The sequence below is a fragment of the Corvus kubaryi genome, unplaced genomic scaffold, assembly GCF_017639235.1.
Source record: "Corvus kubaryi isolate FWS band 111438036 unplaced genomic scaffold, C.kubaryi_AGA036_p1.0 split3-37296, whole genome shotgun sequence".
Lineage (NCBI taxonomy): Eukaryota > Metazoa > Chordata > Aves > Passeriformes > Corvidae > Corvus > Corvus kubaryi.
In genome coordinates, this window is record NW_024582086.1 from 2716350 (window position 1) to 2733988 (window position 17639).

General features: G+C 39.9%; 1 protein-coding gene across 4 annotated transcripts; it reads right to left on the reverse strand.

The window, feature by feature from the left end:
- Positions 1–331: 331 nt before the first annotated feature.
- On the reverse strand, positions 332–12445 carry LOC121658433 (INTS3 and NABP interacting protein). Of its 4 annotated transcripts, none has more exons than XM_042015343.1 (6): positions 12294–12442; positions 11836–11943; positions 11207–11294; positions 4519–4621; positions 1917–2007; positions 332–1009 (listed from the first exon to the last, which is right to left on the reverse strand). In XM_042015343.1, exons 3-6 carry the CDS (start codon positions 11229–11231, stop codon positions 914–916), a joined length of 315 nt encoding a protein of 104 aa, XP_041871277.1. In that variant the 5' UTR covers positions 11232–11294; positions 11836–11943; positions 12294–12442; the 3' UTR covers positions 332–913. The 4 variants fall into 4 exon arrangements, 3 of the variants coding, with proteins under 3 accessions (XP_041871277.1, XP_041871278.1, XP_041871276.1); XM_042015344.1 differs by having other exon boundaries at positions 12368–12389; XR_006013970.1 differs by lacking the exon at positions 4519–4621 and having other exon boundaries at positions 12294–12445.
- Positions 12446–17639: the final 5194 nt, after the last annotated feature.

Here is a 17639-nt window from a genome sequence, read left to right on the forward strand (position 1 = left end):
ATAAGCAAAGCTGTGGAGATGTAAGAAAGTCTGTGTAAGGACTATTTTTCACTCTAAGTTACTCTATCCTGGTAGCACAACCACAGTTCCAAAATCATTTACCTTAAGATCAACAGATTTTCTTTCAGCAGGAAGCTGGAATTGTTTACCACAGATAAAAACACTAAGGAAAAAAGTGAACAAAAATAAAACCCACTGAGTCTTGAAAAAGGCATGACTAGAAAAATTTGACCTTTTAAATGGAATTGTTTTTGCAGACAACACTTTCCACCTGAAATGTCCAGAGAACTTATGACGTTTTATTTTGTCTGTAAAAAGACTGTTTGAAACGTTTGCTTTTTTCCCCACTTTAATTCATTTTCATATTTCACAAAACAAGGTAAGAGGCAGGCACACTATAACCAAGGACTTGAGACCAGATGATGCTACAATGGCAAACAGTACACTAGAAATGTTCCTGCATAGGAGGGGGTGGGGGAGGAAGACTGGCTGATGCATTTGATAAATTCGTGTCTGTTTTGATGGACAGAAGTAATTTTTGTTATTCATTACAAAAATCATACCTGTACATAATAAAAAAACCCACAAATACTGACAGTTTGTGCATCTCTTGGTGACTCTGGTTTGGACATTTATTTAAAGGAAGCACTGAAACAGGGAAGAGAATACCCTGTGCACTTCAAACCCCAAGAAAAGTCTTGCATTTGACTTCGACCTGACAGAGGAACAGAAATACAGGATAAAAATTTTTCAACAACACTACTTCCCCATAACTAGAGTTCACACTCCTGAATGGCATTTGCAAAAACCCAGAAAAAAGTAGGTTTTAAGATACATAAAGAAATTAAAAGGTCAGACAGCTCCTGCTATGGACAAAGATCACGTCTTGAAGTTCTGAGACAAACAACACTCCTCATTCTGCCTCAAGTCGAGGTAAGACAGGAAGAATAAGATTTCCAAATGCAGAGTCTTGAGTTATGAAGTATCCTGAGGAATGTGCATGTGCGTGCTGGAAAGAGAAAAGCATTTGTTAAAGCATAATTCCCTTCAGCACTGACATGATTTAGGACTTCATGGCTTCTGCAGCATTAATTATTTATTTCTTCCAGTCTGCTCCTTAATTCTGATAGTCAAATTCAAACCCAGCATTTTAGATCAGCCACATCAGAATAGGGCCCATCAACACAATTAACTTGGACATTTTCTCTGCTGATCTTTTCAGCCAACCCCATGGAGGTGGGGCAAATCAACTCCTGATTGCTCCTCTTTGCCTAAACCCCATGTTTCCACTCCCTTCCACAACCAGCTTGCAAGTCTTGGTTTATGACAGCTGCCACATGGAGTGCTACCAGACATACTCCTGAACATGGGACACCAGGATTCTGTTCAAGTGGTGTAGATATGCTTGTTCACCTGAGGGAGGCAGCTGCTATATGGTTCTGGAACACCTTTGTGAAATCCCACATACCCTTTCCCAGTCCAAAGGCTGGACTTCAGCAAGTTAGATGTTCTGCACATTCTCTCCCTCCACCACTGGGGAAAAGCCCTGCTGGATCTCAAATTTAGCCTGAGCCTGCAGTGTGCCCTTGGAGTGATCAAGGCTAACTGGCACCGTGGGCTGCACCAGCAACAGCATGGCCAGCAGGCCAAGGGGAGCTATCTGAGTTTAGTTTGAGGTACAAACTGGAAGGTGTTCAACAGAAACACAAAGAGAGGGCTGTGAGGCTGGGTGAAGCTCTCCATACCCAAGGACATGTTTCGCCATAATGAATGAGACTCCACTTATGACAAATACAGACATGTGAGACACCTAATCTCTAAAAGGGGCTTTTCAATATCTCTAGGAGCAGGGCTGCTCTCTGAAGGGATTCGCATCTGAAACAGAGCCAAGCTAAACTCTGACTGTATCAGCTCACCTGCAGTGCAGCCTTCTGCTGTGCTGCAATGTGCTGTTGCTCAGCATGATCACGAAAATCCTTATTCAGAGGTGATCTTGCAAGCGCAATGCTGAAAGAAAGAGTAAGATGGTATGACACAGACTACAGACAAAACACGTGTCCTTGCAATTCTAGCCATGGATACTATGACTTCCTCAGCTCTCCATTTATTTCACTCATGGCTTGACAATTGTCAGTTACTGTTTGGAATTACTATTTGTTAATATAAGAGAAAAAAGGCTAGATAGAATGACCACAGCTGTACCATTTGAGCCATCATAAACAACTCCTGCCAAACTAAACCTGAAGCCCATTGCAAATTTTGCTCACGGGTTGAGTCCCACTGAAGTCAGTGAAACCACTGGGGTGCAGTGTTACACAATACAAGGAATTTCTAAAGCAGCTTTGTGCTTTCACCACTGCTCAGTCACCAAGTGACTGTTCTAAACAACTTTGGTAAATGGAAGTACTAACAAGAGCTCTGCAGACTTCAGTACAAGAATAGCTCTTTGGTGGGAGGACAGCAGTTCATTACCTATGCTAAAGGAGCTTCCTATTGATGTTAACTGAAATAATGATCTCTTGATAAGAGCTTGGAGTACCTAAACTGATTTAGCTTATCTATTTCAGGGCAGCATAAGGTTTCAAATTGAAATTTATTACTGTTTTTTCTTGTCTTTCATATCTTAAGACTTGCCTGCCTTCTTAACCCAAAAACAAGACATAAAAAGCATCCCCAACTCTATATAAGTATATATATACACCCAACTACATAAGTAACATGGAAATCAGGTGAGGGTTGCCATCAGAATTGTGTCGCAAGACAGTTCACAGCTACCTCTGAAATTGTCACTGGAGACTGCTCTTACCAATCACAGAGACAAAAGTACAAATGATGAGGATTCCAAGCAAACTCATCAACTGAATTTTACCAACAGCTTCAATGTCAACAGCTGATTTAGTAAATTCGTTTTTGAGAAGCAGCCATGCTCCTGAAAAGATCTTCAGCCAAATATATGCCTAAATGCATAACAAAACCAAAATGATTCAGAAAAATTTTTGCTTATGGCAACTATTAAGATAAGCTTCACTGCTGGAGAATAGTACTACTCAGTTTATTTAAAACACAATATTTTTGGTTATTTTGAAGGTATTTGATTTTCATTTAATCTGTACCCCCTACCTTTTCAATATGATTTCTGTAGATAAGCTTAAGGCTTCACCATAAGCTGACATTTTTCAAAAGAGGTCTTCTGTTCTTGGATGCAGGATTTTCACATGCCAAGGCCAGAAATCAATTAATCAAATCATTCACTCTTACACTGTCCATACCACTGTTGTGCTTCAGGTACATCAAGCTCTTTTGGTCAAGTTTGCACAATTTTTATTGTCTCAATTCTGACAACTCTGTGGTCCAAGGCACAACATGAAAAAACTGTAAGCTGCTCAAAAATCACACATCAGCCCACCATGCCAAAGCACAGAGTTTGACTGCTGCTTTGTAGGTTCCACCCATGCCCACCTTCAAAATTAGTAAATTCAAATTCTGCTCACTATAATACACTGTTGTATTTCCTTAAAGAAAAAAGAGAGTAAACAAGCACACCCTGAAACTCTGTCAGACTTCTAATGAAGTATGGAAACACTGTTGCCAGGAGTTGTACATAACAGCATGATAGTCTGATTTTTCTTCCCAACAATTTTGCTCAAATAATAACCACATACAGTTATTACTAATAACTTCTTATCTCAGAGGTCAACATCAGGAAATTTCAAGTATTCTCCACGTTTTTTCACATTAGGACGGAATTAAAAGTGCTGCGGAGTCTCTGAAAAAAAGACGTGGGCAGCCCTCAGACTGCAGGCAGAGTATTTGACTCTGGTACAGCTGTTGCGGGGTACACTGTGTCTAGAATATGGCACTGCATTCACTTCATGCTAACCACAAGTTTAAGGATCTCAATTTCTCCACATAAATTATTGTATGATTTTCTAGTTACTGATTTATGACAAAAATCTGATCTTTTTGTCTTGTATGGGAGAAATGCAAGTAACAGCCCTTCCACTCAGATCAGATTATTACACCTTATGGTGTGGAATCATCCTTACAACACATAATCTTTTGCAGGATTATCTGCTGTAACATAAACTGGCTTCGTCTTGCACATAGGGAGTTTCAAGAAAAACTCACTCCTGCTGTAATTGTTCTTCTCTAAGCACACAGAATCCTGAACCTAATGGTCTGCTACTTCCATTCCCCAGTGTGTTTCAGCCTAATAGTTAAATGTTTTCCCAGTGTCTGCTTCCTGATTTTTCTTCATGGTAGACTTTAACACACTTGAGTAAGCAGATCTGCTTATCTCACTCTCAAATGGAAATTATGTAAGCCAAAATTCATGCTATGTAAACAAATTTAAATACTAATATGTTCCTAAAGAGCAATGTCCCTCTGCCTTGTTATTAAGGATGGTCAGAAAACACTTCTGTTAAATATTTATATAAGTTTACAGCTCGCTAGCTGTTTGCTTTCTTCCCTTGATGTAATCAGTGATGTCCAAACAGGTCTAAGAACATGAAATACCTGGCTCCAGGGTGATTTGTGGAAGACTGGTTTTGCATAAGTAACTTTCTCTTCTCCTTGTCTAGTTCTGCCAGGATTGCAACCCTATTTTTATTCTGGAAACCTGGTGAGAATGACAGAAAAATATTAGAGATATTTACTTGACTTCTGTGGCCCAATTCTAACCCTGTGGAATTAGAAGTCCCTGTACAAAATTACGCTAAGATGAATACACTAATCTTCAAAGCTTTGTACTCATTTGAAAAGGCTATTAATAAATAGGCTTAATTTTTCCTTTTCTTATTTTACAGCATGCAATAGCTTCCATAAGCTATCATGCATATTAACACATTTTAAAATAGAGGCTTTTAACTCAAGTTAGATCCTATCCCTTCCCAAGCTGGCTCTGGAGCTACAATCAAGGTACACTATCAAGTAACTGCCTTCCAAAAAAAAAGTCAACTTACCAGGTTCTAGATTTAAAATGTAGTCATTGAATGTTCAACTTAACAATAACAATGGAATAATACACTCATGGGGCCTAACTTCTCATGTCAGTGATCTCAAACTATAACACAAGCATTATATATGTAACAGGTAAGAATGAGCTAATCACAAAGCTTGCACATGTGCTTATACAAACATCTTTCATTCAATCGGTGCAGAAAAGTTTAAATATACTGATGTCCTTACCTATACACACTACCCTTACTCTAAGTATGATCAAATGCTGGAATAGAGAAGCAAAATTAAACTATTAAGCTGTCTGTACACAATTTAAGACTGTGGCCTCCATTTGCTTTCATCATTCTCCCAAAGAGACCTTGGATACTAGGGAAGGGGTCAGGAAGTAGGGTGACTTGAAAGAATTTTAAAAATGCCTAAAATAGCTGCAACCTATGTATTTTTCAAAGTTGCCTTCTAAATGCAAACATGCCAAAACTGCTGTACCTACACCAGACTCATATAATAAAGGATCTCCCTGCAGCCCTCAAACAAACCAGATGCACAAGTCCCTGGTGTTGCCAAGTATGTGCTAACAGCACAGCTGATGACAACAGCTCCAGGCCTGACTCTTACACACCTCTGTGCCACCAAGGACACTCCTCATGTCAGAAATCACACTTTTTGAATCTCTGATTTGCTGCTGTTCTATAAATAACAAACTATGACACCACCATAAAAAACAAGACATATAAAAGTCAAGTTCTTTATTTTCTCCATACAAAAAGTCAAAGATTCCCACTGGAAATTGCTGCATGATGTGCCCTTGCCCTGAGAACTGTATCAGTGACAGCACTAAAATATGGTAGCACACAAGCTGTTAGGAAGGCCAGAAACAGTAACTCTTAAGGAGAGTATTATCATGTCAAGGTAAAATGATTTATTTTCAGTAGCTGCACTTAAAGGTCATCCTCTTTGACAGACCTTGTGTTGATGCTCAATTACATAATCCAGAATTCCTGTCATCTGCATGGCTCAATGAAGGAAACAATTACCAGAGAGAAACCTTCAATTCTAAATAACAATTTGTATCTATATTGCCTTGCTATCAAACCCTTACCTTTTCCTTCTACCATGCCTAACATACACACCCCATTATCCTCAGTGTCTCAAGAGTTCTTGAAAGGAGCACAGTCTTTTGATTATACTGTGCTGTGGTTTTATGTAAGATCACCCACAATAATTTTGACGTTTGTTAGTAAGATTTTCAATTACATTTAATTAACTGGTATTTTTTGGTCCACTAATCTCTCCTTCCCATGTGGCATTAGCTCCACTTAAATTCTATTTTGTAAGAGTATTGATTCAGGTCTTTTATGTTTCTCTGCTCTTCGGGCACTGTACACTATCTCTTTTTTTGAACACCTTACACGTGCAATGAATCTGAAACATTAAAACACAGATGACATACAAAGGCTGACAAATCTTGCCAACAAGCTAGGATTTAATATTTCTGAGCTGCAACTAGCCCATACTTTACACTCTTGTAAATTCTAGAAGCAATGTGGGAATAGGATGACAGAAGCACCTCTAAGAAGGTCTGACCTAAAACAACCATGTCTGTATGCTCATTCTACACAATTTTAATCCAAAAAATCTTTATACTTGACATATTACTCAGCACCCTTCTGCTACTGCTTGCTTATCCTGAACTGCATAAATCTAAATGCATGTTTGGAATTCAGAAGATATGATGATTAAGGAAAGAAAAAGGAGACCACTTTTTAATATAAGTTGTTGTGACCTAAAAAAAATAAAGATTAAATATGCTTAAATTTATCATGAAGCAGATGGTATGATTCAGAAAAGCCTGAAACATTTAAAATGCTGTTTTTAAACTGTGATGAGAACCTGTAGAAGATTCTATCTTGAGTCCTGTTACAGTATCTTTCGGCAGAAACTCTAGAGGTATTCAGAAGAAACCCAAGTCTTTTTTCTTTTCTTATACCTCTACTAAGAGCTTTGTGGTGTGTTTTTTGTTTGATTGTCAGTTGTTTCCTAAAGTAGTACTTTGCATTAGAGTTCAGACAGTGATCATCAGCAACCTGCTGTGCTGAAAAAGACACTTGTTTAAGAAAATTTGTTACTGGTAAGGAGAAAAAAGCCTATTTAAGAAAGTGGACGAGCACATTCAACATGTACATGTTAGTACTCCTCAGCTGAGCAACGTAAAGTTCCTGCAGGTAAACTTCTTCAACATGGAAAGCAAAGCCTGTTAATTTAAAGGTTAACAAATGGAGGGGGTAGAACATGAGAAATCCATTTTACAGAGAAATTCTGGCATCCTGAGAAAGTAATTAGCCATATTTGGCAATATATAAGCAAGACTTCCATTTAGATTCTTCCCTGTCCAGGAATCCAAAGCGTTTTCATAAAGACCAGCTTGAAACTCCTACAGAAGTTTCTCACTTCAATTATGAATAAGAGTAATTTTTCATCTGTAGATCTGTCTGTTCTGCTTTCTAGTACTAAAAATGTGGACATGCAAAAATCAAAAGCCATCCTTAGTACAGACCAGATTCTCATCTGTGAAAGCAAGTGCAGATTTTAAAACATGGGAACTTTCCAATAAAGTTTTAAATTTAGACTTCCCTTGACTGGGCTGAGTTGCATTAATATTTTGAGTTCCAACTGTTTGAATATTGCAGTTTATTAATATTCTCTGCTTTGCTGACATGAGTCCTGACACAAAATGACCCGTTCCAGGCAGCTAAATAGATTAATGGCATGTCAGACATCAAACTAGATCCTCAGATTACTCTCTAATGCAGCAGATTCAGGACATTTAAAATTTAAACCTTTCTGACACCTCAATTTCTGGTATCAAGCATTGTATCTGTGCAGGACTGGAAAGACTACTTGCACCTATTTTCTGCACATGAAAGGCAGAAAGCCAGAGAAAGCTGAAGGCTTGCTGAAGGATACTGGCAGCTTTCAGAGCTCACAGCAAGCTTCTTTCTTTAACCTAACCTTAACACCTTATCTACCACCCCATCTCACCATTATCTATGTCAGTTAGTTCTTCTAACTAACTCCGCATGGCAAGAAACAGCATTACCTTTATCTTCTTTTAAGTTTTTGCTTTTTATTATCTTCTCCTTGATCTGCTGGTTGCTTCAAATTCACAGCACATTTAAGTTTTTTCTAAGATGCACTATTTATCATTTGTCCATAGATGTGTAACAGCACAAAAGAGCCCTCCACTACTCTGTGTTCAAGATACACATTTACTTGGAAAATGCTTTCAAAGCTGTATGTCAGCTCCAAGCTCTGAACATTGAAAGGCACTGCATATTGTCCTGCCTGCTCAATTCAGAAAGATTTAAAGCAATTTCTTTACTGAAGTGTATGTTGCTATAAATGGCAGCATTCATGAAGTGAGGCAGCACCCTCTTAAAAAGCAGAATCTAAAGACTTTATTAAACATGCACCACTTGTGAAAAAAATGGAGTAATTCTATTCTCATGTCCTCTTCTGCTTATGATGACTGGCATCTCAAAACATCATCTAATAGTCTGCTGCACGCCAATACTCTCAGTAACAATTTACATCTGGATAGGCTCGCATATACTTTGCGTGACAATGAAACAAAAGGCAAACTGGTTAAGTAAATTAAGTTGAATTACTTAAAAATACGTGAGTATTTTGTCTGTGCCTCCAGAAAACAACTACATATGCATAGCTGAATGTAAGTAATTGACAGCTTTATGGCTGCAAATTTCTCAAGTACTATGTTTACACACAGATCAGACACAGATGGGGAAGAGCAAAGTGTGTACATGATGATAAAATTCAGTGCAGAGCAGCACCATCTTTCTTTTCAGACTCAGTGAACAGAGAGCCAAATCTAGCTGCTTAGACTGTTCTATGTGAATGCACTCACATACCTTTAGTCCAAAAGCATAAACAACTACCAGGATATAAATAGACTCTTTAGAATTGCTACAGCCTGAAACTTGGAATTCTGTTCGTATTTCAAGAGCTTGTTCTTCCAACATACCAGAACTCTTCTTTTCTGAAATGTTCAGCCCTGTCTGAAGCAGGATCTGTATTTTTTCCACCTTTGGGGACCTAAAGGAAAATTCTGTCCTGAGCAGTTACATTTCTCTCATCTCAGAGGGCTTCCTCTAGGACTCACACACAGCATGGTAATTCAGTTACACACAAGGTACACTTTGGCCTTGCAAAGGCATTACCCAAGAGAGCAGCCTGATGAATGCATGCTGCCCAAGTACTGTGAAGTGTTGCAGTAGAAACAGTGTATTTCTGAGCACCTGGAAGTATTTGCTGTAATTCAGAAGCTGATTTCCACCCCTCAAAGTGTACCACTCTGGTCTATGAGCTCATCTGGTGGACAATGCACAGCATGCTAGAAGATTTTCCACTGCTTTTAAATGCCACAGTCAGTGTCATGCAATCACTACTGTGTGGTACTAACAAACTGAAATAAGGATTTTCATTCAATTCTGCTAGGTTTTTCTGCACTCATATGCAGCTCACCACCAAGAGTGCTTTTCTAAGAGGCCTGTGAATAAAAGTTTGGTCCACAAAATCTTAACTGTTATATCAACGGAAAACTCAAATTAACTCCTAAGAAATACCTGGTACCAATCAAAGGAAAAGGAGTAATTTGGTACAAAAAAATCCCATTACTATCTACTGGTGTAGAAGGCTAATGTTTAATTCATCCTTACAGCTCTGCCTGACTAAGTGCTACCATTCAGAACCATTCTGGTATGCATTTCAGTAAACTTCTATTCCTTGGATTGCTTGAACAGTACTAATACATATGCCATGAGGCAAGCTAAAAATGCTGGGTTTTTCTCAATCATTTTCACTACTAGACTGCATCTAGCCAAGATAGAAGCCCTGAACTGTTGTTTGTATTTACCTGTTCCTTTCTAATTTTCCTAGTGGTTCTGTTTATAGGCTTATTTGGTAATTAAACTTGATAGTGTTTCTTGTCTGCTTAATGCAAACAATTTTCATATGATAATTACACAGTTCCTTTAGTGAGTCTGTAAGGGATATCTCAAATGTAAAAGATTTGAAGTCTCTATTAAATTATAAGGTCTGGAATTGGGAGGAAAGCAAAGGTATTCTGCCACTAAAAACCAACATGACACCATTCTATTCCTTGCAATGATGCTGATTTGGTATTCACAGAATAAAGCAAGATCTATGTACCAAATACTTTCTCAGAGTTAAAATTTGCAAACAGACAGCTCTGCAATCTGCAGTACTCCTCTCTCAACACCTCGCAAAATCTCATTCTAGAAACTACTTCCTTTTCATCAAGTAGCAAGTCAAATCTGTGTTTTGGACCCACACGAGTCATATAATATCCCCTGAAGTATCATCCAGCAACACCCAGCTTTGCAGGTCTTGAGGTAAGGACACAAACACAAACATAGATCTGCAAAAAGTCTCCAACTGCTGGGAAACTGAACCCAGAATTCATTTCTCATAACCAAGTAAGGGAAGAGCCGTACCAGAGAAGCTTTTTCCTTAGCTCTTTGACAAAAGAAAAGCCTCAGAGATTCCCTACGGTTTCCAGAAAACACCTCTAGAGGGCGATTTAAGACCTTCCTTCAAATTTACCGGGTGACACTCCCAGACCCTCAGCCCCCTCTAAAGCACCTGCATTGCCTGAACAGATGGACCATTACTAAGACTTTTATTATTTTAAGGATGCAACTGAGATGCATCTTGGTACAATGGAACATTTCATCGCAGTTAGCATTATGGTTTTAATTGGCTTTCCCTCCTAGGCCTGGCCACTTGCTGCCTGTGACAGATATTACTGCCTGGGTCTTGCTGTTCCTATCACAACATGGAATGTATTTGACTTCTGGCTGTTCTCTCTGATGTTGAGTGCAAGAGCTGCAAGTCATGTTCAGTGCCAAGTGTTGTAAGTGTCTGAAATAAGCTTCAGGAAACTATCATTGTACCACATGCATGGTAGGTACTTCCTAACCCTGAGCATGACATTATGCTCAGTCATTCAGAGCTCCCCAGCCATCAGTGGTCTTCTTCAGCCGTTAAAAGTGTGTACCTTGTCCCAGAAGAATTGCTGTCATTCTGCTGCTTTCAGTCCCACCTCTCTTCCCTTTCTTCATCTTTCCATAAAAATAAACTTACAGTTATTGGTGAGTTCACTGACATTTTGCAGTCTTTTCCCTTGAATACACAGAACAAAACCTACCTTGTCCTGAAGGATTTGCTGCCATCCTTCAATTTTCAGCCCTTGTTTTATTCAGCTGGAGTTCAAGCCTTTCAACCCCCACAAATATCTGCAAAACAGGCACAATACAAGATAAACATACTCCTTTAAAAGAAGAGTTTGGATTTCAATGTTAGAGACTTCATAAATACAGCAAATGTTAGAAAGCACAAGATGAACACAGCATGTGTGTTGCTTAAAATGTCTTATACAGTTTATATTGTTCTGACTGAAACTTTTGGCTTGAAATATCAAGGGTTGTGATCAATCCTTGTTTTCAGATTCTAATGATTTCTAGTAGTAGTAGTAGTAGTAGTGGCAATAATTTCTTGTAATTTCTATTCTAGTAAAAATAACTTTATAGAGTCATACACTCATTTTCCCCCCTGAACTTCTTCCTGACAAGGTATGTCAGACTACACTTAAGAATAACATCAAGCCTTTGTAGTCCTTAAAAGCTGAAGCCTTGGAACACCTCAGTTTAGGCTCTAACTCAAGAAAAACTCATTGTGTGAGGAGAGGCAATTTAAATCCCACATACAAGGCCAGCCAAAGTTGGCTGCAGCTGTGGCAAAACAAAAAAGGAGGCCTGCTCCTCGGCCATACGTCACCTCGGGCCACCATCAACTTCTGTTTCCATCAAGGTGCCAGGCTGTAAAGTGCAGTGGCGAAGAGCTCTGGCTCAGCCAGGCGGAGCCGAGGGACGGGAACGCTGAATCCTGCAGGAAACGTGAATCAGAAGTCACAGTCAGACTTCCACAGGAGACCGAGCCACTGTTACGCCCTGGACTTGTGGGTCCCTGAGCAGCAGCGCTGCAATGAATGAATAACTCAATGGCAGTATTAATTAAACACAGTGACAGCGGTCGCCACGGGTTTCTCCAAGAGCCATGGATGGCGTGACCCACTCCCGCCGCTGCCCGCCTCCCCCCACACGGCTCGGGAATGGGCTCTCCCGCTCGCCTTTTCCCTCCCGCCCACAATGGATGGATGGACTCCCCGGCTCTCCCCGGCCTGGCGGCAGCGCTCCGCCCCGGCCCGGGTCCCTGCAGTCCCGCCCGCCACCCACCTGCCCGAGGGCTGGGGGCTCCAGCTCCTTCTGCCCCGCTCGCCCTTCCCGCAGCGCGACCGCGCTGCCTCCACCTCCTGCTCGTGACGCGCGCACAGTGCGACAGCGCCCGCACCTCCCCTCGCTCTGCCCGCGCCCTTCCTTCCCTCTTCCCGTGCCCTCCCCTCGCACTTCCCGTGCCCTCCCTTCCAACTTCCCGCGGCCCTCTCGCCCTGCCCGCGCCCGGAAGGGTCGGGCTTGTGCGTGTGGAGGCGCAGGCAGGCCGTGCGGGGTGTTGCGTTCAGCGGCAAGGCTGTGTCTGCCTGTGTTTGCTCCTGCCGTGGGCATCCGCCCGGGCGCGGGAGGAAGCGCGAGGGTTTCACGCTGAGGCCACACTGTGGGGACTCCAGGCAGCACCGCGGTTAAATAGTAAAAAAACTCACAAGTGGAAGGGACGGGGTCACAGCATCAGGTTGGAAAAGACCTCCGAGGTCATCGAGTGCAACCTGTGACCCAACACCACCCTCTCAACCATACCATAGCACTGAGTGCCACATCCAGTCATTGCTTAACACATCCAGGGACGGTGACTCCACCACCTCCCTGGGCAGCCCATTCCAACTTCTAATTGCTCTTTCAGGGAAGAACGTCTCCTGGAGCAGCTCGAGGTTGTGTCCTCGTGGCCTGTCCCTTTTTTTTCTTTCTTTTTTTTTTTTTTTTTCCTTTAAATCACTGCCATGCAGACTGTGTTTGAACACAGCAGCAATATTTGGCATGAATTCCAGAAAGGTTTGTTCATGGAACCAGTGCATGGTTTGCTTTTGGAATGTCAAGTAACAACTATATAGATTAGGGTATCTGATTAAGTGATCCGGTCTGACCTGGAGAATAAATCTTAGTCTTAAAGCAGCAATTTGAGACTTTTTGGTTTATGTCCTTGTGGTTAAAATACTTCAGTTTGCATCAATCTGAACTGAGTAGTGATTGAAACTGTGGCTCATAGTAGCTGTAGCTTTGATTGTACATAAATCAATTATTAAGGACTGCTATAAATAAATAAATATTTAAAAGACTGCATACAGATAGGCCAATACTGACCTCTCTGTAGCCAAAAATCAATACATTTTCTACTTCAGTTTTATATGCAGGCACTAAACAATTTTCATGAAATAAAGGGCCTTTTTCTTCTTTACCCGAATTTAAGGATAAATACAGGAAATCACTTACTTTTTTTTATGACTTAGTTCAAGGTGTCTAGACATGCTTTTACTGCAGGATATTAAATTTTTTAATATTAAGGTTTTGATGATGTATGTAACAGGCACTTCTGAGCAAATGACACTTCCTTACAGCAAGGATGTTACTGGATCTTGTAGTCAAATCTTCAGTATACTGCAGGGCATTTAATTTCATCTGCTTTCTCTTTCATCAAATCCTAAAAGTCCATAACCTCCTCACTCTTCAGGCCTGAAGTGGAAAAAGGGCTTATTAAAAACTGTTGGTTTAGTTACAATGGAATTATTTATCTTGGTAAGAACACACGTAGGGTATACATGGTGCTAAATGTCACACTAATCCATTAGTTTGGACAACCAAATATATACAGAGATATTGAAGGCGATTAACAATTTCTTAAGATCTGCTGTAGCCAGCTTTACTAGATCATGAAAAAATCACATTTTTGAGAGTGTACAGTATACATAAAAATACTGTCAGTAGCTATAATAATGGATTAATTGGTCTTAAAATAGTGTGCCTTAGTATTATATACATAGATTCTGTGAGATAGGCAATATTTTGCTAAAGAAGTATGCTGTCTCTTCTTGCATTTATACTTTTCAAGGACTCACTAAGTGTTTGACATTTGTAAAACTGAACAAATTTGTGTCTGGAAACTTGAAATGGCCAGATGTAGAATTTAGTTCCCTGGATTGTTTGCCTGGTAAAAGCAGTGTGTGTGTGTGTGTATGTGTGTTTTTATAAGGGGGTGTGTGTGTGCCTGTACCCAAACCAGCAGACAGTCTCAGAGAGTTTTCTGTTTGCTTTAAGGCCTTGTTGATTAATATTGTGGGAAGCAAACGTTGCTGCCATTCCCACTCCTATTATTGTCAACTGTTCTCTTTGCATGAACAGCTGACTGAGCACCTGCCCTCCTGATTCTGTTTTGGTATTGGTTTTTGTTTTGTTTCATTTTGTAATTTCTCATTTTGCCTTTAGAAGCGTCATATGTGCTAGTTTTTTTCCCTTTTAAATTATTCTCCCTTGGATGATCTGCAGACCATTTTATCTAGACACCTTGCTTGCAATCCTTAACCGCTGAGAAGCAGGGTGAGTGAAGAGCAGCACAGCACCCAAGCTAATAATTCTACCTGGTGCAATTCTCTGTGTTGTAATGCCAGGACTGAGGATGTATGTGATTCCAAAAACCTGTAGTTTGAGGCAGATGGGCCTAGCTGCTGCTCTCCTCTTTATGCAGATAACACTGGTAAGAAGAATTAATTAGTGGACAGTGGTTCTTCGTTGGGGGTCAAGAAAGGAAGATAGAGAAACAAGAAGCAGCAGGGCAAGGAGGAAGAGTCATGACCAAGGAAACTCAGCTGAAAAAAAGCTGGGACTCATTAATTCTTCATTTCTGTACAAGTGTGGTGCATATGGATCATAGTAGTAACTTCAAGCATCTCTACAAAAACGTGGTCATGCCTCAAGTCAAATGATCCCTTGGCTTTGGGAGGAGTTTCATATCAATATAAATTAATTTCCTCCTTGGGTTGTAGAAACAGGAAGACGTGTAAGCCTTTAAAGAATTGTGTCTAATCTCTGATGTGTCAGAATACTTTTGCCTGAAATTCCTCCTTTGTGTTCAGCATAAGCAAATTAAAAATATATATAATAAAGCATTTATAGTGTGTCTTTCGGAAAGCCATTACAAAATCTTCAGTTTAAAAAGAGGTTGTTCTTGAACACTGCCTCACAAATCTTGCCATGCTGTCCCTTGAGGTAATAAAATGCTTTTCAGGCGAGCTGTTCTCATCATCTTGGAGTAGAGGAAGCTGTGTATCCCATTATATAAATGAAAGATGTATTAAACTCACTGTAATTGTGAATGAATATAAACTGCAGTATTTCAGAATGACAATAGGCAGTTCTATTCACTATAGGCTGAGGTAGAATAGCTGGAATAACATGTTGGGTTTTTTCCCCCTGTAAGTGAAAATAGTATGTGCATGATGTTTCCTTGGGTTGAACCAAGATCTTACAGAATGTTGTTTTTATTTCCATATGGCAGTGCTACTCATACATATCCATCCTAAACACTCCCTTTCTCTATTTATTGTGTGTGTCACAAAGAAACCCCTTCAGACAAATAAAACACATTTTAAAGAGTCTTTAAACATTTTAGACTGATTGGGGTTTCTATATCCAATTGTGTAAGATACTATATCCATAGTTATAGTCTTTCTCCTTAATTGGGTTTTTGATTTTTCATTTTATAGCCATTTAGCACAGACTTCCACTTTGTATCACAAGTGTCCTTTGTTCCCACAATCCTGTTTATGGCAGCCCCATAAAACCTGACAGCTTTGAAGGCTTTTGATGCAGCAAAAGCTCATGCATTATCTAATATGTGTGCATGAATGTGCAGGTGTTGTGTGCTCATGACTTGAAACTGATTCTATCTCTGTAGAGACTAATTGAGCATGTGCATAAGATTTTATATGATCGAGTCAAAAGCCTGCCCTCTCCAATCTCTGCAGTACAAGACATGAGGTCTAGTAGCTTATGGAAGGCAGGACCTTTTTTAAAAGACAATTGGATTTTTGGGGGGGTTTTTTGCATCTTCTAGAGTGGTCTTGTTCCATAGTAGTTTCATGTGTGCCTATGTGCAAGCAGACACAAATGTTATCCTTGCCAGGGTAGACCACAGTAGGGAAAAGATAAAGCAGTTGAGAAGAGGCTGTTTGACAGCAGGGAAGAAAACTTCTACTGCCCTTGACCTGTCAAACCAGCCAAGCCTGCCAGTGTCTCTGTGGCCTCAAGCCTACCTTATTGTTTGTACTGTCTGGAGTGTGCTATTGAGAATCTTAGAATTTAGTCTTTAAATAGACTACTTGATGAAAAGCAGGTGGGTTTTACATGTACATTAATAGAATGTGAACCTAGTCTGCTGATACTAACTGGAAACCCTGTTGCCATTTTATGTCTCATTATCTGGACAAGAAAATGAAGATGCATTATGAAAAGAGTGTTAAGAAACAACTGAGAGTCCTTCTCAGGCTCACACTGAGCACTTACAAAGCCATCTGCCATTATAAAAACATCCTGGGTGGTATTACTGGAGTAACTGTAGCACTCCAGAACAGCAGTGCAAGATAGGCGTTATCTTTACATTTTAAAGTAGGTTTTCCTACGCATCATTCGTGGATCCTTCTTCTCCCTGTTTATCCTAGTAAACAGTCCTAAGAGGTAGCCTGCAGGACTTTGATTTCAGTGATACAGAGACAGAACTACTTTTTTCAGGAAAAAAACATGTGAAACCGGTGACATTTGTCTTAATTGGTGAGACTCTTGAACCCCAACCTGACCATTTGTCTTCTTGCCCAGTTAGTATTACACACATACCTCTCTGTTTCGTCCTGCTTCTGAGCTGAGATGATGTAAACATAATAAATAGTTACGACTTTGCTAGGAGAGCATGCCAGTTCTTTCAAGTTAACTTGGGTTAAGATGTGGGCAATGAATAGCAATCTCTTTTCAGCCTGCCACTGATTTTGGTTTCCACTGTGTATTTTATTCTGGTTGCATGTTTCATGTACTGAATGGTTTTAGCTTGGTTGATGTTTAACAAAAAGAAAACTATCAATATATACATCAAGCAAAATATTACGGTTGTAAAATTACACCACCATGGATACATAACCATGTTTTTAATCACTCATAATTTCCTAGCAGAATTAAGACATTTATTTATTTCACTGCTGGTATTAGAAAAAATAGACACTTTCCTTCCTCCGTTTTTCGCAGTACCTCTTGTGCCTGCTGTTGGAGCCAGATGACCACATGCTGACACATTTAGAGGTTCCTATTTGTGTGTAGAAAACAATTCGTACAAGAAGTCAGCTGCATGGCATACCTTTTTTTTCCTGTTTCATTTCATGCACAATAGATTTGGAGTTCTTTATGACTGCTGTTCATATTGTGTGACTAGTTCTAGTCAAGGTACAGGAATTTGCTCCTAAGTCTAATTTCAAATTCTATGTTCTATCATCTTTTTGAAGTTCCAGTTCTTGAAATCAACTACATAACATCGTCATCTTCCATGTTAAAAAAAATAGAAATGGGTTTGTCTCATAGCTGAAGAAGAAGCTA

Excerpts from the sequence above, each read along its gene's own strand:
- LOC121658433 (XM_042015342.1), bottom strand. The coding sequence starts at position 11,120 with ATGAAGAAAGGGAAGAGAGGTGGGACTGAAAGCAGCAGAATGACAGCA. Across the intron at positions 4,622-11,056 it reads AGCAATTCTTCTGGGACAAG|GTTTCCAGAATAAAAATAGG; the intron begins GTACACACTTTT and ends CATTCTCACCAG. Across the intron at positions 2,008-4,518 it reads ACAAATCACCCTGGAGCCAG|CATTGCGCTTGCAAGATCAC; the intron begins GTATTTCATGTT and ends TCTTTCTTTCAG.